The 23,093-nt window shown below is 41.6% G+C and overlaps 1 protein-coding gene across 6 annotated transcripts in view; it reads left to right on the top strand.

Annotated features, from left to right (window-relative positions):
* The window catches only part of birc6 (baculoviral IAP repeat containing 6), a 184,394-nt gene extending 169,283 nt beyond the window's left edge, over nt 1-15,111 (top strand). For all 6 annotated transcript variants that reach the window (XM_061690491.1, XM_061690495.1, XM_061690492.1 and 3 more), the window contains 2 exons: nt 9,514-9,648; nt 13,953-15,111. In XM_061690491.1, the coding sequence (XP_061546475.1) occupies nt 9,514-9,648; nt 13,953-14,132 (315 nt within the window). In that variant the 3' untranslated portion in view covers nt 14,133-15,111. The remainder of the gene's footprint in view (nt 1-9,513; nt 9,649-13,952) is intronic.
* Nucleotides 15,112-23,093: the final 7,982 nt, after the last annotated feature.

Here is a 23,093-nt window from a genome sequence, read left to right as displayed (position 1 = left end):
CAACAATGTATAAAAAACAACCAATTTATTCCTGACAGAGGAGTCTATACATTTTGCAGAGCTCTGGGTTCGTAACTACCCTATCTTATCCTTAGCAGATACAGTAGTAGAACAACACTATCTGACTCTCCCCCAGACTTATACAATGTTTCAAACAGGCCGGTGTGGAATCGCTGTCGTCTGATTAGTCCGTAATCTGACGTCATCGTTGTTTGGCCATATGATGACTATCTGATCTGGGTCCAGACGTCGCCTGTCGATGTCTCCTGCATTCAATGTTTATAGTGGCTCCCCGCAGTTCCTTTCTTCTTTGCCATCTGTCTCCAAATACCCCCTGATGGGGGCCACATACCCCCCGATGGGGGCCTTCCTGCAATATACTCCTATACTCCAATACACATTCTCTTGCAAACTAGTTAGAGTTACATATTAGAATATAAAGTATTCTATATTCCCTTCAATACGGTGGGTACGGAAAGTATTCAGACCCCCTTAAAATTTTCACTCTTCTTTATGTTGCAGCTATTTGCTAAAATCATTTTTTATTTTTTTCCTCATTAATGTACACACAGCACCCCATATTGACAGAAAAAAAAAGAATTGAAATTTTTGCAGATTTATTAAAAAACGAAAAACTAACTCTCACACAGCCAGTATTCAGACCCTTTGCTCAGTATTTAGGAGAAGCACGCCTTTGAGCTAATATAGCCATGAGTCTTTTTGGGAATGATGCAACAAGTTTTTTACACCTGGATTTTGGGATCCTCTGCCATTCCTCCTTGCAGATTCTCTCCAGTTCTGTCAGGTTGGATGGTGAACGTTGGTGGACAGCCATTATCAGGTCTTTCCAGAGATGCTCAATTGGGTTTAAGTCAGGGCTCTGGATGGTTCATTCAAGAACAGCCACGGAGTTGTTCTTAAGCCACTCCTTCATTATTTTAACTGTGTGCTTAGGGTCATTGTCTTGTTGGAAGGTGAACCTTCAGCCCAGTCTGAGGGTCCTGAGCACTCTGGAGAAGGTTTTCGTCCAGGATATCCCTGTACTTGGCCGCATTCATCTTTTCTACGATTGCAACCAGTCTCCCTGTACCTGCAGCTGAAAAACGCACCCACAGCATGATGCTGACACCAACTTGCTTCACTGTTGGGACTGTATTGGACAAGTGATAAGCAGTGCCTTTTTTTCTCCACACATGCCACTTAGAATTAAGGCCAACAATTTCTAACTTGGTCTCATCAGACCAGAGAATCTTATTTCTCACCATCTTGGTGTCCTTCAGGTGTTTTTAGCAAACTGCAAATTGTGCTCTTAGGAACCTTAACTGTAGCAGAATGTTGCTATTTTTAACCTTGGCCAGATCTGTGCCTTGCCACAATTCTGTCTGTGACCTCTTCAGGCAGTTCCTTCGACCTCATTCTTCTCATTTGCTCTGACATGCACTGTTAGCTGTAAGGTCTTATATCGACAGGTGTGTGGCTATCCTAATCAAGTCCAATCAGTATAATCAAACACAGCTGGACTCCAATGAAGGTGTAGAACCATCTCAAGGATGATCAGAAGAAATGGACACCACCGAGTTAAATATGAGTGTCACAGCAAAAAGCTCTGATTACTTGTGGCTGTGTGATATTTCAGTTTTTCTTTTTAATCTGCAAAAATTTCAAAAATTAAGTTTTTTATTTCAATATACCGTGCTGTGTGTACATTAATGAGGGAAAAAAATAACTTAAATGATTTTAGCAAATGGCTTCAATATATAGCATTCAGTGAAAATTTTCAGGGGGTCTGAATACTTTCCGTACCCACTGTAAGTAGGGAAACTATGCAAAGATTTGAGGAGGCGGCCAATAATTTTTCACGGCACTGTAATGTACGCCGCCACCTTCTTCTTCGCTGTCTTGGTTGCGTCTTCTGCTTCTCTTGATCTTCTATGGTTCGTGTGGTGTTCTTTTTTTTTTTATTACTTGCTTTTGCGGTGTGGTGGAAGCTGCAAAACAGTTCCAAGTCTCAGATTTGCAAAATACTTTTGTAATGAATTAGCTGTTTAAATTATACCATGGCTTATTGGGAAACTAGTGTATAGTATAGCGTTGCTTTAAATCCTTGTCATAAACCACATTATTATAAGTATAACACTTATTACGTAATAAGTGTTGACTGGATCTCAGGATGACAGGGTGTCTGCATCCTTAAAAAGTCTTATATTTGATCATCCAAAGTTAAGTCCTTAATTATGTGTAATCCCTTCACCTGGTGTTATTAGGCCTGAAAGACTCAAAAGGCGCAATACCAAATGGCGGTATTTTCTTTTGAAAACTTGAAGAATTTGATCATTTTAGCCTATACTACAGTCATGATAAAAATGACAACGTATTTCATATACTGTATCTAAAATCAAATATTAAGCCCATATTGCCCACTCCTAGCAGCCATATTTACGGCTGAATGGGAGGTCCTATATTTGATTGAAGTTAAAGGAAAAAAAAAAAAAAAACTCTCGAGCCTTAAATTGTAAATTTCCTTCAACTTGCCTGGATGGAAGCAGGCCCACAATGACCTCATCTCTGTCCGATTCAATTAAAGAGTGTAATATTTTTGGAATGCCTTAAGCGGCGAAAAAAAATCACACTTGGATCTGATGTAATAATGGGAAGTCATGAGATTTAAAATCTTGTACGTCAAAGGTCAACTTGCCGTGATTCACCATAGCTCATCAACAGACCAAGGTGAAGTTTGGCTAATATTGGATATTTTGCACACTCTTGTTACTAAACAACCCAAGAAAAAGATGCATTCTGACTTCTTGGTTGAAATTCTTTCCTGGCATGTACAGTTAATATAAGAAGTCTCCACATCCCTGTTCAAATGCTTGTTTTTTTTGGTATATTTTAGAGAGGGAAAGTAAAAATAAACAACTAAGATAATGTGGTTGCACAAGTGTGCACACCCTCTTATAACTGGGGATGTAGCTGTTTAAAATTGACCAATCGCATTCAAACTCATGTTAAATGGTAATAAGCACACACATCACCATTTAAAGTGCCTCTGATTAACCCCAAATCAAGTTCCGAAAAGTTGATTTTTGTTGTCACATCTTACAGCACAAGCCATAGTCAGCTTCAGAGGGATTTCATATTTCAATGGTATCAGTCAGGAGAAGGGTAAAAAAGGAATTTCCAAGGCATTAACTTAACCATGGAACAAACACAGTGAAGACAGTCATCAAGTGGACAAAATATGGCACAAGAGTGACTTTACCAAGAACTGGATGTTCCTCCAAATTTGATGAAAATATGAGAAGAAAACTGGTCAGGGAGGCTGCCAGGAGGCCCATAGCAACATTGAAGGAGCTGCATAAATTTCTGGCAAAGTACTGGCTTGTTTGGAAGATTTGCCAATAATCTCTCGTCTTTTTATGGACTCAGGTAGCAAAAGAGTGCTTCTGATACTTTTTTATTTTTATTTTATTTTGTATTTCCTAACTACTAGTTGTTCATCTACATTTGTTGTAGTTCAATATAAATGCAAATGTAATATACTTGTGACATTTTAAATATTACAATGTGTGTATTAAACTTAAAATGAGACAGTGTAGATGCAATTTTATTTTTAGTAATTGGTGTGAGAAAGGAGTCCCTAATAGTGCTATGATGAAGATCTGGAAGATGCTGCACAAGCGTGCACAGCAGCAAGTTGTCGGGTAGAATTAAGGACAATCCTTTGTGTGTTAAAATATGGATGTGAGAGAGGTTAAGAATAATAACACTTGGACCTTTGTGTGTATAATGTTAGTAAGTTGTGAGTGTATGGGTGGCACCATCAAAGGTATGACCATTTGATTTATAATTGTAAACTGTTAGATTATGCGAGACAATTCATAATAATAACTTCATATCTGAGTCAAGGCTGGTGAGCGAATACCTTTGGTAATATAGTGTAATTGTAACAGATTTCAAAAGCAGGACGAAGTGGTCTGAATTACATAAGGGGGGGTGACTATGTTTGCTGTCGGCCCCCCAAATGACGAGTTACATATGACCCTGATTCCAGCCAGTAGCGCCACCACTTAGAATGTCAACCAAAGTGAGAGTAGCGACTCGTTCATTGATGAAGAAGGCAGATAGATGGCTGCAAGAACTAATTTGAGTTGCAGCATACATTGACCATCGACACTTCAAACGTACGTTGCGGTCATGCATGCTTCAATTTGCCGCCAGGGGGCATCGGGTCTTGTCTTTTCCAAGTGTCTCCAAGGGTGTACACATGCATTTTGGAGTCACCTCCAAACCTCTCTGCTCATGCACACCTTTCTGCTTATGCACATAAAAGACTTGACAGTAACTCCATATTCTTATTTATCCAGCTAACATGGCTAGCTAACATTAGCTTAAACACTTATCCGTTACTTATTTATTCAGCTAACGTCGATAGCTAGCATTCGCTAATGTCTACATTTACAGATAACATACATTTACATATATACATATAACTGTATATTCACATACATTTTACTAGCATAATAACGCGACGTCACCATGACTAGTTCATATTATTTGAAAACTACAATCTCACCGCGGGAGCAGAGAGGTGGCATGCCAGTCTAACGCAGCAGCGTTCACACTGCAGAATGAGCGCGCTCACTTTAACATTTATCAGGAAGGGCTTTTGAGTTTTGACGCAGGCAATTTTGATTCGCCAGTGTGGCGAACGTAGGCAATATGCGCTTCGCCACATCCTATTTTAATTAGCCATTGGCGAAGTTGCGAACAGGCAGAGCGAACCCTGGTTAAGAGACCAAAAGTTACTTCATTCATTATATATTTTTTTAATTATTTGGCCAATTAATAGGTTATCAGAATGTTTTCTGCCAAATATCGGAATCGGCATCGGCCTAAAAAAATCCATATTCATCTGTCCCTCGTTATCGCACAGTTGTTGCCTGCACATTATTGGACATACAGTGGGGCAAAATAGTATTTAATCAGCCACCATTTGTACAAGTTTTCCCACTTAAAAAGATGAGAGAGGCCTGTAATTTTCATCATGGGTATACCTCAGCTATGAGAGACAAAATTAAGGGGGAAAAAAAATCTAGAAAATCATAGTCTGATTTTTAAAGTATGAGCAAATTATGGTGGAAAATAAGTATTCGGTCACCTACAAACAAGCAAGGTTTCTGGCTCTCACAGACCTGTAACGTCTTCTTTAAGAGGCTCCTCTGTCCTCCACTCGTTACCTGTATTAATGGCACCTGTTTGAACTCATATCAGTGTAAAAAAAACACATGAGCGAAAATCCCAGAACCACAAGGGGGGAACCTAGTGAATGACCTGCAGAGAGCTGGGACTAAAAGTAACAAAGGCTACCATCAAGGCTACACCACCAGGGACTCAAATCCTGCAGTGCCAGACTTGCCCCCCTGCTTGAGCCAGTACATGTCCAGGCCCGTCTGAAGTTTGCTGGAGAGCATTTGGATGATCCAGAAGAGGATTGGGAGAATGTCATATGGCCAGATGAAACCAAAATAAAAGTTTTTGGAAAAAACTCAACTTGTCGTGTTCGGAGGAGAAAGAGTGCTGAGTTGCATCCAAAGAACACCATACCTACTGTGAAGCATGGGGGTGGAAACATCTTGCTTTGGGGCTGTTTTTCTGCAAAGGGACCAGGACGACTGATCCGTGTAAAGGAAAGAATGAATGGGGCCATGTATGGTGAGATTTTTTGTGAAAACCTCCTTCCATCAGCAAGGGCATTGAAGATGAAACGTGGCTGGGCCTTTCAGCATGACAATTATCCCAAACACACCGCCCGGGCAACGATGGATTGGCTTAGTAAGAAGCATTTCAAGGTCCTGGAGTGGCCAGTCTCCAGAGCTCAACCCCATAGAAAATCTTTGGAGGGAGTTAAAAGTCTGTGCTGCCCAGCGACAGCCCCAAAACATCACTGCTCTAGAGGATATCTGCATGGAAGAATGGGCCAAAATACCAACAGCATTGTGTGAAAACCTTGTGAAGACTTACAGAAAACGTTTCACCTCTGTCATTGCCAACAAAGGGTATATAACAAAGTATTGAGATGAACTTGTGTTATTGACCAAATACTTATTTTCCACCATAATTTGATGATAAATTCTTTAAAAATCAGACAGTGATTTTCTGGATTTTATTTTATTTTTTCCTCATTTTGTCTCTCATAGGTGAGGTATACCTATGATGAAAATAACAGGCCTCTCTTATCCTTTTAAGTGGGAGAACTTGCACAATTGGTGGCTGACTAAATACTTTCTTGTCCACTGTCACATTTTGGAGACGAACCTGGAGCTTCACTTAACGCCGCTGCCCTTGTTCCTTGTCGCCAGTCCTGTGGTCTCACTTGTATGAAAATTGTATGACTGTATTGACACCTGCCACATTTGTTCCACTTTAAACAAACCAGTTTGTTTCCCCCTTGGTCCGGACCTTTTGTGCAGGTGTGAATACAATAGACACAAACGAATCTTAGTGCGCACCAAACAACTACTCCGAGACCTCCTTTTTTCTTGTCCACTTCCATACGAACTCTGTGCGGTTCGTTTGTGGTGTGGATACGAACCAGCCTCGATCCGACCCAACAAGTCAATATCCCATAGCTTATAACGATAGTGAATATTGTACGTCATACCGGATCCACTTCGTCTTCAATATGAAAGACAGCCCTCCAACAGAGCACCTTGACATCGAACAGTAATATTGCATCTTCAAAGGGCACATCGCCTCCCGTGCTCGCCACTGCCAGCATTTATTCACGCGCACAAACCAATGTTGACCGAAGCGTCGCAGCATGAGTCGACAAAAACCCGGCATGTTATGTAAAAACAGTGCTCGTAGTAACTGGCTACATAACATTATGTTGCTTGCTTGCGATTCGTATTAAAAGTATGTGACCATACCTCAAGCTCTCTTTTAACCGAGACCCCAAAACCTCCTCTCCCGAGCACCCGATGATGAGACCATACATCTTTACTCTATTCATTCTGTTTTTCAACATAATACTTTGATGCGATTCATTATTGTTGTTTTTGCCATGGTAACAGTTGTAGCAGAAGGTCCGAAACTTTTGTTCAATGAGCTGCTCTTTGTCAGTGAGGCTGCCTGTATTACAGTATATTAATTGATGCCTTAACACAGGAATGACAGACTTTGCAAGTCAGGTTACTCAGTCCTTTATTTTTGCAGCTTTAATAACAGCGCAAATTTGCAAATCAGCAAGGCAGTGTGCATCTGTGCTTTGTCCCTCCCTCGTCATTTCTGTACAATGGGAGCAAAGATTATCACACACCTGGCTTTGTTTACAAATTTTAGTTCGCTTGCAAAATGTACAACGTGACTGTGAACCCCACCAAACGAAAAAAAATACTTTTATTGTGTGAATAGACCCCAAGAATCACAGTGATCGAAATAGCCGAAGCTAGAGAGGCTAACCACTATTCTCATCCACTACAATCTTATTTTCGTACTCTCGGACATACGGAGATATATGAAGACTGTGGCGCCATGTTGGGCGTACGTTTCACTGCTCCACACAGCATTATAGTCCGATGACTGCAGCAAACGGGCTAGTTGAAAGTCCTCTGTAAATTAGCCAATGGAAGAATGAGATTCCGAAAACACGTGAATAGCAATAGGTCAGCTTTAAACTTGGATGCAGATTAGTAGAGTCAACTCATCAGTTCAACCTGATGGCAAAACCGATGGAATTAGCTAGTTGTACCTCATGTAGGTAGCTGGTGTTTTACCAGCAGCTGCAGTCTGGAAGTCAGTGGGTTGGTTGGCTCCCGCAGGCCTCAGTGTGTTACTTATTCATCGTTTTACGTATTCCATTAATAACTTTATAATGGCGATGTGATTCACTCATGTCCTTGATCCATCATCCAACAGACAGCTTCCGCATATCCATTCCTTGGCTCGTCTCCCTCCCTTGGTTGCCCTGCGGATTAATGAGTGGACAGCATTACCTCAAAGGTCACTTGGGTTTTTCTGGTAGCCAGGGATCTTCATCTACCAGTGGACCTCATCTCCGACTGCACGTTTTCTTCACGTGTGCTTGTGCTCTTGTATGTCTGTGTGTGTGTGTGTGTGTGTGTGTGTGTGTGTGTGTTTGTGTGTGTTCCAATTCAATGTTTGCTCCATGATAGGCGCCAGTTTGCATAGAGAGCTTTTCATCCTGTGATTGATGGCCATGTCCAAATACCAAAAGTCAAGTGGCTCTTTGCCGGCGCTATATGGAGCCTTGGGGAAAACATCCTCCTTTAACCTCTGTGTTTGCCATGTCTGCGCATAATGTCAGCCATGTGCTTGTCTTTCCAATTTATGTCACAAATCCTGTCTTGGCTTCGAGAAAGCTTCAGCAGCTGCTCAAATTCACCATTTTTACCACAGTTCAGTGACGTTGAAACATTCATTCTGAGCTGGAAACTCACTACGGTGGATGTAACATAAGCAGTGAAGGCAATTGGGGGTAGGGCACGGGGATGAGATGGGAAGATGTGACTATGATGGATAGACCGGAAAAGGATGTGGAAGGAAGATAGAGATTAAAGTGGTCTACACACCCTGTGTGATGCTTCTTTGTAGCAAATCAGCAGTGACCATAACTAATCCAGCAGGTCTGTAGCAGTTCAAGGGTTACACACATATTCTCTGCTCGCCACTACCAGCACGTTAGCTCAAGGATAGAAGGGAGGGAAAGTAGTGGAGCGAACATGATTTATATTCATAGTATTGAACATAAGAGTCCAAGTCCCCTTGCTAATAAAATATCTACTAGTGTTGGAGAGTGTTTTTTTTTTTTTGTCCAATAGAAGCGATTGGAACATACTTTGGAACAAATTCATGTTTTCATCCTCTGTGGTTTATTGCTTTGCTCTTGTTTACACACCTACTGCTTATTTGACTTATTTCAGCCTTATTAGTTTCCCCATTGCTTTACAATAAAACCTTACCACCATCAGTGGGTTGAGCGAGGGATATAAAAGAAGAAATGTTCATGAACTGAGCTTCATTACAAGTGCTATTTCATTTATTGAAAACACACAGAGAGATAAGTTGACAGATGGATTGGGTCAGGGAATCAGATGAGTATATGACATGTAGTCAGAACTACATTCATTCATTCATTCATTCATTCGTCTTCCGTTCCGCTTATCCTCACTAGCTACATTTTAGGTGAAATGTTACCAGCCTAGAAAGCTTAACTAATCAGTCACCTTTCACTTTGGCACAACTTTACACGGGACACACAGGCCGCACTGCTTGAAATGCTAATAAATGCATGAATAGTAACGTTAAGTCAATAATTCACTACAAAATGCATGCTGCTGGCATAATCATGGAACATGATTATTCAGTGTCTTGGTTAAAAAAAAAAAAGTGACAAAAGTCTCTGTTATTGTTACATGAATTGTCTAATCGGAAAGATAATTTTCCTCTGTCGGTGTGTTTGGTTTCCCCAACTGTCATGTTGTTGTTTTGCAGGTGATCCACAAACATTTTTACATGAAGCGAACCGAGATCATGTCTCAGTGCGAGGAATGGATCTCTGACATTCAGCAGTACAGCAGCGACAAGAGGGTCGGGCGCACCATGTCCCATCATGCCGCAGCGCTAAAGGTAGGGCAAATAATTTAGAAACCATCAGTACCATTCACACAGGCCTATGAAACACATTGGCGGTTGACATAACTTTGTCACATGGGGAAAGGTTAAATTGTAATCGTAACGGTTCTATTGTGTCCATCTTAATTTTTATCCGCACTTGCACCAAAAATGAATTTAGAAGCTACCCCTCCACAAAGTTTAGTTTTAGTAATGATGTTAGCAAACTACCTAAAACCTAACAACCGTGAATCCAAACAAAGATTTCCTTTGTTTTTTTTTACATGCAGTTCAAACCAGAGGTTTACATACACTATATAGAAAGACAGACTTTTTTGTCCTTAGTGCCTAACATGAAATCGGACTTAAAATTTTCCTGTTTTAGGTCAATTAGGATTAGCAAAAAATATTTCTATTTGCTAAATGCCAGAATAATGAGAGGATTACCTTTGTAATTTTTTTTGGGGGGGGGGTTCATGACTGTCTGAAGTTTACATACAATAAGATTACTATGCCTACGATTTGGAGAAAACCCAGGTGGTGATGATGTCACGTCTTTGGAAGCTTCTAAGTTATTTAGTGTCACAACAGTGGATGTATTTGAAGGCAAACCTGAAACACACAGCTTCTTTTTGTAACATCATGGCAAAGTTAAAAAAAATAATCAACCAAGATATAAGGTAGGAAATTGTGGGCTTGCACAAGTCTGGTTCATCCTTGGTGCTATTTAAAGATGCCTGAAAGTGCCACGTTCATCTGTAATTATACGCTAGTATAAACACCATGGGAATGTGTAGCCATCACACTAATCAGGAATGTGTCCCAGAGATGAATGTGGTTTGTTCTGAAATGTGCATATCAACGCAAACTAGAACAAGCAGACATTCCAACAGCTTCTTCCCTCTTGCAATCAACTTCTTAAACACCTAACCTACAATTCCATTACAACATGCAGGCAATTTTTTGACTTGAGTTCGTTGTCACATTTCAGTGGGGCCAATTATATATTACTCGTGCACTCACTGTAGTTGTCTCGCCACGCTGCACTATTTGCATATCTGCTGTTGACCAATACTGGCCACTAATGCCAGAGTAGCATCTTCTCAATTTGCACACTGATTGAGGAGTATCTGCAACATTTGCACAATCAACATTGTCCCAGATGATCGAACTACTCGTCAATTTAAACCGCATACACTCCTTGAAGTCTTGGCGCCCTTTGCACAATGGTCATTACACCGGACTATTGCAATATTAGTCATTGGAACTGCTCTTAGATCGAGAGGACTCTGCATATTTTTGCACAATTGTCCCAAAAATTTTGTTTACCAGCATTACCAGATAACTAGCAACCCTTTACTGCTCAGTGACTTTTTTTTTTTTTTTTTGTCAATGTCTTTGTCTCAAAAGTGTTCTCTGTCAATTTACTGTCTGTTGTCGTACTAGAGCGGCTCCAACTACCGGAGACAAATTCCTTGTGTGGAATGAACTTTTTGACAAATTTCAAGCAGGTTTCCGAACTCATCACAGTACAGAATCTGCTTTTAGCAAAGTGCTAAATAATATGACGTTGAACACTGACTCGGGAAAGGTGTCAATTCTGGTCCTATCATAATATACTGCTGAACAGGTTGGGAACAGTCCTTAAATGGGTCAGGTCCTACCTGGAGGAAAGGAGTTATTTTGTAACCATTGGAAGTGTTCAATCTCATCGAATCGCAATGACCTATGGGTTCCGTCAAGGGTCAGTTCTTGGACCCCTCCTGTTCAGCCTGTATATGCTACCCATGGGTCAAATTCTTCAGAACTTTAATTTTGACTATCATAGCTATGCAGATGACACACAGTTATATCTTGCAGTGTCTCCAAATGACTACAGTTCAATTGAGGTGTTGTGTCACTGTCTTAAAACAAATAACTGGATCAGCCAAAGTTTTCTTCAATTAAATAACAAAACTGAGAATTGTTTTTGGCAATAAGGAAAAGAGGATTGCTGTTAGTAAATACCTGGAGTCTCTCTCTTTAAAAAACAAAGACCAAGTCCGAAACCTTGGTGTTCTGATAGAATCCGACCTGACTTTCAACAGTCATATAAAACAAAATTGTAATCATAAAAATACAAATAAATAAATAAATAATTTTAAATAGTCATATCAAATCAATTACTAAAACTGCCTTCTACCTTCTGAAGAACATATCCAGAGTGAAGGCTTGCATGTGTCATGCAGACCAGGAGAAGCTCATCCAGTAGACTTGGCAATTGTAATGGTCTTCTGACTGGAGTCCCCAAAAAGAGCATTAAACAGTTGCAGCTCATTCAGAATGCTGCAGCTCGGGTTCTGGCCAGAACAAAGAGGTCATAGCATATTACTCCAATTCTAAATTCTTTACACTGGCTTCCAGTCTATAAATCACAAAATGGTTTAGGTCGTGAATACAAGAAAGAAATGCTAATGGAATATAAACCCAGTAAGGCTCTGAGATCGACAGACTCAGGTCAAATAGTGGAGCACAGCGTCCAAAGCAAACATGCTGAAGCAGCATTTAGCTATTATGCTGCACACAAATGGAATAAGTTGCCAACAGAAGTGACGTCAGCCCCAAGTGTGAATGTTTTTGAGTCCAGATTAAAAACTTTTTTTTTTTTTCCTCCTAATGATTTTTAGAGCATTTCCCCTTTTAAATGGTATTTCTTGCACTGTACGCTGTTTTAATTGTATTTTTTTTCTCTTTGTTTTAAATGTTTACAAGCTGTTTTTTTTCTTTGTTTTTAAATGCTTTTAATCATGTAAAGCACATTGAGGTAGCTTGTGTATGAAATGCGCTATGTAAATAAATTTGCTTTGCTTAGACCTGTATGAAAAAGTAATTACCCCCTAAACCTAATAACTGGTTCGGCCATCTTCAGCTGCAACAACTGAAATCAAGCGTTTTCTTTAAGTGGCAATGAGTCTTTCACATCTCTCTGGAAGTATTTTGGCCCAATCTTCCTTGCAGAATTGTTTGAATTCAGCACAAAAATTGATGGTTTTCAAGCATGAACAGCTTTTTTAAGGTCATGCCATTGCATTTCAGTCAGATTAAAGTCTGGACTTTGATTGGCCACCCCAAAACCTTCATTTTGTTTTTTTAAGCCATTCATAAGTTGACTTGCTGTGTGTTGTAATCGTTATTCTGCTGCAGAACTCAAGTGTGGTTCAGCTTGAGGTCACAAACTGATGGCTGAACATTCTTCTTCAGGATTTTCTGTTAAAGAGCAGAATTCATGGTTCCATCAATCACAGCAAGTTGTCCAGTTCCTGAAGGAACAAAGCAGGCCAACACCACCACCATGTTTGGCTGTTGGTATGATGTTCTTTTTCTGAAAAGCTGTGCTACATTTACGCCAGATGTAACGAGACGTGCACCTTCCAAAAAACTTGTCATCTTGTCAGTCCATATAATATTCTCCTAAAAGTCTTGGGAATAATTTGGATGTTTGTTTTTTTTGTTTTCCCCAAAGTAAGACTAGGCTTTATGTTCTTTTTGGTCAGCAGTGGTTTTCGCCTTGGAACTCTGCCATGGATGACATTTTTTGCCCAGTCTCTTCCTTATTAATGTGTCATGAACTCTGATCTGAACTGAGGCAAGGGAGGCCTGCAGTTCTTTAGAGGTTGCCCTGAGTTTCTTTGTGACCTCCTGGCTGAGTCATTGTTGTCCTCTGGGGGTAATCTTTGTTGGCCGGCCACTCCTGGAAAGGTTCACGAGTGTTCCATGTGTTCTACATGTAAGTGTAATGGGCTCTCCCTATGGTTGGCTGTAATCCTAAAGCTTTAGAAATGGCTTAACGCTTTCCAAACTGATAGAGGTCAATCACTTTCTTTCTTGACTGTTGTGGAATTTCTTTGGACCGCGTCATTTTGTTGCAGCTTTTTTTAGATCGTTTGTCCGACCTGATTTTGTCGGGTCAGATTCTGTTTCAGTGATTTCTTGATGAACAGGTCTGAAGATAATGGGTGTGATCAATGTAAATTAACCAAAAATTACGCCGGGCCGGGTAGCTTTGAATATTTCTTTCTTGAAATGAAATCACCATTTTAAAACAGCATTTTAAGTTCACTTGGGTTATGTCTATTTACATTGGTTTGATCATCTTAAAGTGGGGAAACTGCACAAATACAGGAATTTGAGAAGGGGCCAATACTTTTTCACGACACTGTATTTAAACTTCTGGTTTCAACTGTAGATTTCAGTTTATCCAAGGAGCATTCTATTCCCCGCATTCAACATTGTGAGACACCAGGCTCATTGTTTGTGTGCATGTGTGTTTTTTGATGCAGCGACACACAGCTCAGCTCAGAGAGGAACTACTGAAGTTGCACTGCCCTGACGGTCTCGAAGCGGATGGCGATGAGTTCTCGGCGAAGAGCTCTGCCCTCATCCTTGGAGAGCTGCCCAGCCAGGATTCGGAGAAGCCCGGCGGCAGTCAGGATGAGCCCGGCGGCGAGGGCCAGCTATGAGTCTTGCCCTACCCCAGCACCTCCGAGCAGATCATTACTCTGAAAAAAGACTTGAGGCTTTGGAGCACAAGCCACCAGTTTGTTCATATTTGTATGTAAAGATCTTAATAGTATAATAGTGGAACGCGTGGGGACGTGAGGAAACACAATGCCATGAGATGAACTCTGAACTATGCTATCCATGCCCATCATGAAAAGAGTCAACAAAGACTTTTATTTACCTTTAAAACGTGTGCAAACATTTAGTTTTTTTCCCCCCCAGTTGTGAAATAACCACTGATTGGTATGTTATTAAACTTGTTTATAAATACATAATGGCAGAGGAAAATTATATAAGGGAAACTACCTTTAGCAATGAATGTTTACTAAATTTTAATTATTTTTTTCATCTTTTGGACTGTTCAAGTGACAACAGATGTTATCATGGATATAGTGGTCATTCTTTAAGGACAATATTTAAAATAATTGCAACAAAGAAGAGGAAAGAAATAAGGAAAACACTACAGAGAGAGAAAAAAAGACAAAAGCCCCTTCTTTGGTCACGTGTCACATATGATATCTCTGGGATCATATCCACTTCAATAAAAGCTGACATCCTTAAATGTTAAGTTCTCCCTCTTCCAAACGCTGGATAAACATTATGGATCATGAGACTGCGTGTCATTTGAAGGCTTGTGCATGTTGTATGTGTGTCTTCTGTGCGTGTGCAACAATCCCCGTGAGATACAAAGCTGTGATGTGCCTTTGAGTGACACCATACCACCAAATACTCCAGTATACAGTGTACCTTTACTGAGTTTCTTTTGCTGTTTCTACACAGATGATTATGGATTTTGCGCCGTCTGACATATCTAAAACTGCTTGGATCTTTTTTTATGTTGGAACTCCAGTGAACAAAAAGATGCACTTTCTATTTTAATCACTCCCTAGAACAGCCGCTTAATCCTTTTGCTAGGACATTAAATGATGCTTGAAAGTATGCATTGATTGTGCCAATGCTTTTTTTGTTGTCCATTTTCCACATCCAGTTCTTTGGCGCATTACTCAAGATGAAGAATTTCTGCTTTGTGGTGCACGAGAGAGGAGAAAGACACAATTTAACACAATATCACTTTAAATCTGTTTTGTCAACTTGTCGTATGACTAAGCTGAAGCAGCAGGACTTTAATGCTAACACAGTGCGATTAATATAATTTAACCACTTATTACACACACTGTAGTTAGCGGAGTAGTCTGTGTGCTACGTAACCCCCCCCCCCACACACACACACACACACACACACAAAATAAAGGACAAATATTTGAGGCTTATTGTGCTGGTATGTGTGCAAATGTTAAGCCACTTAAAAGAATTCAGAATTTAATTATTCTGCTGCATTTTAATAACTGGCACCCTTGTAGTGATAGTGACCCAGTTCACACTTTGCCCTCACTAGTACACTGGAAAAAAAAATACTTAATTTTCAGTTGCACATGATTTTAATGTGGAAAAATGTTTTTTTCCCCCTAAAAAAATAAAGTATGTTTAAATAATTTTAATTATGAGCAACTGATGTACATGTTCAGATTAAAGTAAATTCAAAGGAGTGTTTTTTTTTTTTTTTTGAGTGTATGATAAACTTACTAAGACAACTGTCTTGTCAGTGTTTTTCCACTACTTTATGACATTTCTGCACATTTGTAGAACAACTTTGCTATACTAGTAGGACTGCTAAATGTTAGTGAGTAGGGACGTACTGTGCCCATAATTCAGCCCGGGAATTTAAGACGCCGAGGCCCCCGGTGCACACAACCTAAGACCAAAATTTTTTTTTGTTCCTCCTGCCTTGCAACAAAGCCCCGAATACTAACCAATGAGGGATGACCGTGATTTTAGGTCTCATAATTTTTGCTGTATACACTGTATGCATCATACAATATCCTACCCAGTACACACGGCATCTCTACCGGTATGTTTATTGCTGCTTCCTTCTCCCCCAATAAGACCACCACATCTTCCTCCTCATTCTCCAAGACCAGCACCACCACCTCAGTGCCACGATGGGGTCACCCAGTCCCTCAATAACACCCCTGCTAGTGACCTTCACCCTTGATGCTGCTGCAAAAAATAATCACAATAATATTCATACCGAGTTACATTCATATTCATATATAATATTCATATCGAGTTACATTCTTACATTCGAGTTACATTCTTAATACACCAAGGCAATCCATGGAAGAAAATGACATAAATCACACAGGACGCACACACAGCCTGTTGGCTTTCTGATATCAGTAATCCCGCTCATTTGTTCACATATCAGATTATATGTAAGTATCCCTTAATTGATTAAAGTGTAAATAAGTCAGGTCACAGACTCTATCATTTTCTGATGTTGAGCAACAAAAAGAATGATGCTTGCAATACAGAAGGACTTAAGTATTTTAACCATTTTGAGTACCAAATAATTTACATAACATGCATGGTTTGCTAGGTCTTAATATTTTGCCATTTTCCCTGTGTTGTGCACCTCTCGTCGTGCTGCTGGATCCTTCCTCCACTGAAACGATCTGTCAGCTTTGCACATTTTGGTTCAGGTCTTGTGTTGGGGGTAGGGGATTGGAGACAACCTGCTTCGGGCTTGTCTGCTGCTTAACAACAATTGTTGGTCGCACCGCGCACAGCACAACAGCAAGGGTCCAACGAAGTCACGAATCATAAAACACATGCTGCACCCTGCAGGCTACAATCCATACCGGTACTCCGGCCGGTTCTGTACGCTCGTGCACGGCTTTGTTGACTTAAGCCTACCCTATAAGTCATCTTGTATTTGTTGAACAGTCGTCTAATTATGTTTTGTTAAAAGATGGCTGTTTGCATTGGAAATTATATAGGAATTGTCCAATTAAAAATAAATAAAAAAGAAAAAAAAGTCGCTTGCGGCCTGGAATGGACCGGCGCCTGCTAGTGAGGAAATACTTTGCGGTAGTTGACGTGCCCACTCGTACCAATGGTAAAGCGCTATCGCACAAATTGTTTGAGCATTTATTCAATATCCTTGACATCCAGCGTAAGGTCCATGTACTAGTACGCTCTTTGCCCTCACTAATAGTGGGAAAGCAGGTGGAGACAGGCTTGAGAAGTGACACATGGAACGTCAGATGAATTTTGAGAGATTGTGGAAGTTTAAATTGGACTGATGTGGGATTGATGATTTTGGTGATGGGAAAGGAACCAATAAAGCATGGAGTGAGTTTGCGGGATTCAGTCTGGAGTGGGAGGTAACGGGAGGAAAGCCAAACCATCTGATACCACCTTGTACTCAGGCGTAGGGGAGCGACGAAGGTTGGTGAGCCCTTCATTTCTCTCATTTCTCAGAGCAAGTTAAGGCTGCCCTGACGTCCTTCCGTATGGACTGGACACGTCGAAGGTGTTCCCTCACCGTGGGAACCGCCACCGTATGCTCCTGTTCCGTGAACAAAGGAGGTTGGAAACCATAACAGGCCATAAATGGAGACATATCTGTGGCGGAGCTGATGAGGGACTTATCGGCATATTCCACCCACGGAAGGAAGGTGCTCCAGGAGGCGGCATCACAGTGAAGACCAGATTCCAGGCATTGGTTTGCCCGCGCCGTCTGGCTGTTGGATTGGGAGTGGTAGCCGGAAGGCAGACTGGCTGCTGCGCCCACCACCTTGCAGAACTCCTTCCAGACCTGGGAGGAAAAATGAGGGAACATGGTCTGAGACAATGTCCATCGGAATGCCATGTAGTCTGAATACGTGGCGGACTCTAAGGTTAGCGGTATCAAAAGCAGAGGGCAACATGGGAAGGGGTACATAATGGACACACTTGGTAAAACGATCCATGATGGTGAGGATGATGGTGTTACCTTCAGAGGGGGGTAGGCCGGTGATAAAGTCCAGGGAAATATGGGACCAGGGGCGGCTCGGAATGGGTGAAGGGGTGCAGCAGGCCAGCTGGGGGTTGATGGGAGGCTTTAGCTTGGGCACAGACGGAGCAGGCTAGGATGAACTCACGGGTGTCTTTTGCCAGGCTGGGCCACCAGAAGTGTTGTTGCACGAATTGGATTGTGCGGGTGATACCGGGGTGACAGGTGAGTTTAGTATTATGGGCCCACTGAATGACGACAGATCGTGCCGAGTCCGGTACGAACAGGCGGTCTGGGGGTCTAGTCTTGGGATCCGGTTGGGTCTCTTGGACATCCTGCACCATCTGCTCGATTTCCCATATAGCAGCCCTGATGAAGCAGGAGAAGGGGAACATGGTTTCATGTTCATCAGGGCTGCGTAAGGCTTGCTAGTTACGGGAACCAGGACGGAAGGAGAGACTGAAATTGAACCGACTCAAGAAGAGGGTCCAGCGAGCTTGTCGGGGAATGAGACGTTTGGCGGAACGGAGGTAAGCAAGGTCTTTGTGATTGGTCCCCTCCAGCAAAAGTTCATTAACTGCCTCAGCATTCACAGTTTGTGGCAGAGCTATGGTCTCCATAAACTTAGTGGCGGTACCCTCATTTATGTACCTTTTCTTAACATACAGGTTCTCTGAACCTTTGGGAGAATCTGTAATTCAAAGAATACACAACAATGGTCAGAAATAGCCATATACTTAATGTCAAATGATAGAATTTCAACATCCTTGGAGATGACCAGGTCTAAGATGTGACCTTGAGTGTGGGTTGGACTCTTAATATGTTGAGAGAGGTCAAATGTGTCTAGTATAACAGAGTTTTTTAGAATTTAGAAGAGGCATATGATGACATGTATGGCAGGTTGGACACTAAAGAAGGATAAAAGGATCTGGATTGGCCAGATAGAGATGGGAAGGATGTGCAGAAGGTTAGGGTGATTAAGGATAGAGATGGAAATATGTTGACAGCAGTGTGCTAGCTAGATGGAAAGAATACTTCGAGGAGTTGATGAATGAGGAAAATTGGAGAGAAGGGAGAGGAGAAGAGGCAAGTGTGGTGGACCAGGAAGTGGCAATGATTAGTAAGGGGGAATTTACAAAGGCATTAAAGAGGATGAAAAATGGAAAGGCAGTTGGTCCTGATGACATTCCTGTGGAGGTATGGAAGCATCTAGGAGAGGTGGCTCTGGGGTTTTTGACCACCTTGTTCAATAGAACTCTAGCGCTTGAGAAGATGCCTGAGGAATGGAGTAAAAGTGTGCTGGTGCCCATTTTTAAGAACGAGGGTGATGTGCAGAGCTGTGGGAACTATAGAGGAATAAAGTTGATGAGCCACACAATGAAGTTATGGGAAAGCGTAGTGGAGGCTAGACTCAGGACAGAAGTGAGTATTTGCGAGCAACAGTATGGTTTCATGCCTAGAAAGAGTACCACAGATGCATTATTTGCCTTGAAGATGTTGATGGAAAAGTACAGAGAAGGTCAGAAGGAGCTACATTGTGTCTTTGTAGATTTAGAGAAACCCTATGACAGAGTACCCAGAGAGGAACTGTGGTACTGCCTGCGGAGGTCTGGAGTGGCAGAAGTATGTTTGAATAATACTGGACATGTACGAGGGCAGCAGAACAATGGTGAGGTGTGCTGTAGGTGTGACAGACGAATTTAAGATGGAGGTGGGACTGCATCAGGGATCAGCCCTGAGCCCCTTCCTGTTTGCAGTGGTGATGGATAGGCTGACAGATGAGGTTAGACTGGAATACCCGTGGACCATGATGTTTGCAGATGACATTGTGATCTGCTGTGAAAGCAGGGATCAGGTGGAGAAACAGAAAGATGGAGGCATGCACTGGAAAGCAGAGGAAAAAGATTAGCCGAAGTAAGACAGAATATATGTGCATGAATGAGAGGGGTGGTGGGGGAAGAGTGAGGCGACAGAGAGACGAGATAGCAAGGGTGGAGGACTTTGAATACTTGGGGTCAACCGTCCAGAGCAATGGTGAGTGTGGTCAGGAAGTGAAGAAACGGGTCCAAGCAGGTTGGAACGGGTGGAGGAAGGTGTCAGGTGTGTTATGTGACAGAAGAGTCTCTGCTAGGATGAAGGGCAAAGTTTATAAAACAGTGGTGACGGAATAGAGACAGTGATGTACGGATTAGAGACAGTGGCACTGAAGAGACAACAGAAAGCAGACCTGGAGGTGGCGGAAATGAAGATGTTGAGGTTCGCTCTCGGAGTGACCAGGTTGGATGAAATTAGAAATGAGCTCATCAGAGGGACAGCCAAGGTTCAATGTTTTGGAGACAAAGTTAGAGAGAGCAGACTTCAATAGTTTGGACACGTCCAAAGGAGAAATAGTGAGTATATTGGTAGAAGGATGATGAGGATGGAGCTGCCAGGCAAGAGAGCAAAAGGAAGACCAAAGAGAAGGTTGATTGATGTCCTGAGGGAAGACATGAGGGCAGTTGGTGTTCGAGACGAGGATGCAGGAGATAGGCTTACATGGAAAAGGATGACGCGCTGTGGCGACCCCTAAAGAGACAAGTCCAAAGGAAAAGAAGAAGATTGTCAACATGAATGTTAAAGTCTCCCGATATGACAAAATAGTTGTAGTCAGTTCAAATAACTGACAGTAGTTCTGAAAAAACCTAAAAACAAATGATTGTATCTTGGAGGTCTAGAACTTATTAAAACTATGTAAAACTTTGGGTCAGCTTTAACTAAAAAAGAGATATTCAAAAGAGCTAAAATCTCCCAGTATAATTTCTTTACACTGAAATAATGACTTAAATATAACAGCAATATCACTGCCTTTTTTCCCTATTCGACACTTGTTCATAAAATAAAAATGTGCCTGTGTTGCATCATTCCAAATGGTATCAGAGCTACTTTTCTGTTAACCACGTAACACATAAAATCTAGTAGCAAAAAGTCCAGATCATAGGTTGGAATAATGTCATTAATCAACATTGATTTATTACCCAGTGACCTGATATTGAAAAGAGCTAGTCTCGCAGAGATAACTGGAGACAATGGTTTGATCGATTCACATTTTATCCTCACTAAATTTGTCGTTCTACTTTTTTGTGCCATATTTCTTTGACCAGGTTTTTGTCCCTTTTATTTACAGGGATGAAAAATGCCTGATCTCCGTAGGGGTCTGACTTATTTTGAAAAAGACCCCACACCCCATTAGCCAGATTCGCAGATAAGATTCTTCATGGGTGGAGAAGGGGGCCTTCGCATCTCAGTGGACTTTGGTTTCAGGCGAGGGGGGATGGGAGGAAGCTCTTGGCATGGTGTGCGTTGGATTCCAATATTGACAATAGCCTTCATCCTGTCCGTCACACCTAACAGGGAATTTAGGGTAGTAGAGAGTGAGTTTTGCGTTGGGCTTTTCTCCAATGGTGCAGGGAGGAGTGCGGGAGATTCCAATTTCCAACACACTAAAAAATGTTGTCAACCAATACTGACTATTTAGACAAACCCGTCTGCCTTTTAAAGAAATTGTCAATGAAACTCACGGATAGTGCAGTACACACTTTGACCCACTTATTTAATTGACTGAAATGTTCATCTCCAAATTGTACCATTGGAAGAGGTCCACTCACAAAAAACTTCAGCATCTAACCGTTGCACTTTCATGAGGAGATCAATGAAATCTCGCTTCAGGACCTCTGATTGCTGCTTGACAACATCCAGGGCCCCTGTGTGTGGAAAGACAGATTTCACAATTGGATTGGATCAGTGATCTCCAGGATTTTTTTTCTTTGAGATATCAGACACCATGTCATTGGTAAAACACAGTACTTTGGTGTTCTTCTCACTGCAAAAGCATTTCACATTCTTGACAGCTTCATCACCAACTGTTAAAGTGTGGGGTACCATTTTTTTCTTAGAAGAGTGGCTCAAATCTATTTGTAAGTCTGATGTCAATGTTTTGCATTGACTTGCGTCCTCTTTTCTTTTTCTGTAGCGACAGTCCAAGGCCGCTCACTCGGGGTTGAAGCAGCCCGCAACGCAGGCCAGCCGGATTCCTCTGCAATCTGCTGGTGTTGTGTCCTCCTTTTTAGATGTTGCCCCGTATCTTTGGACTTTGCTCCCAGTAAATTCCAGGGAGAACTGCTGATGATCCATTACTGTTTCTGCAGTCCACATCCGTCCTATTTGTTGAGCTAAGTGTCTGTCTGTTAGCACGATTCTGCTCATCATTTTGAGACATCGGTAGAGTAGTTTCATTCCCCGACTGTCCATTTACATCCACATATACTTCAAGACAGTTTATTTTTGTTTCCAGGACCGCAATGTTCTGTAGCAGTTTGTGATAGTCTTCAGTGGAAAACAGAGGTATCCTGTTGCTGGTCTTGTTGCTAATAGCAGGCTTGTGCTAATTCGCAGGCCACGCTCACGTAATCATAAGGGGGGATAAGAAATATTGGAATATGGCAACAACTGACTATCTACAAAAAAAAAGTACAGTCCCACAAGTTTAAAAATATCCAGGAGTCGCTTCTTCTAATTTCTTTGGAAGAAGAAAAATAAGCTTAATAGCAAGAAAAATGTAAACAGAGGCGAAGCAAGCAGAGCGAGCAGAAAAGCATCTGCACTGTACGAGAGCGTCTAGAGAATAAAGTTGTTTTTTTGTTTTGTTTAAAAAAAACCTCTGAAAACGTGCCTGGAGATCTCAGAGAGAGAATTGTGGCAAGGCACAGATCTGGCCAAGGTTACAAAAACAATTCTGCTGCACTGAAGGTTCCGAAGAGCACAGTGGCCTCCATAATCCTTAAATGGAAGACCATTGGGACGACCAGAACCCTTCCTGGCCGTCTGGCCAAACTGAGCAATCGGGGAAGAAGAGCCTTGGTGAGATAGATGATGAAGAACCTAAAGATCTCCAGAGATGAGAGAAAGTTCTAGATAGTCAACCATCACTGCAGCCCTCCACCAGTCGGGGCTTTATGGCAGAGTGGCCCACAGGAAGCCTCTCCTCAGTGCAAGACACATGAAAGCCCGCATGGAGTTTGCTAAAAAAAACCAAAAAAAAAAACCGGAA

The sequence above is a fragment of the Phycodurus eques genome, chromosome 11 (genome assembly GCF_024500275.1).
Source record: "Phycodurus eques isolate BA_2022a chromosome 11, UOR_Pequ_1.1, whole genome shotgun sequence".
Classification (NCBI taxonomy): Eukaryota; Metazoa; Chordata; class Actinopteri; order Syngnathiformes; family Syngnathidae; genus Phycodurus; species Phycodurus eques.
This window is presented reverse-complemented; position numbering and strand designations above follow the sequence as displayed.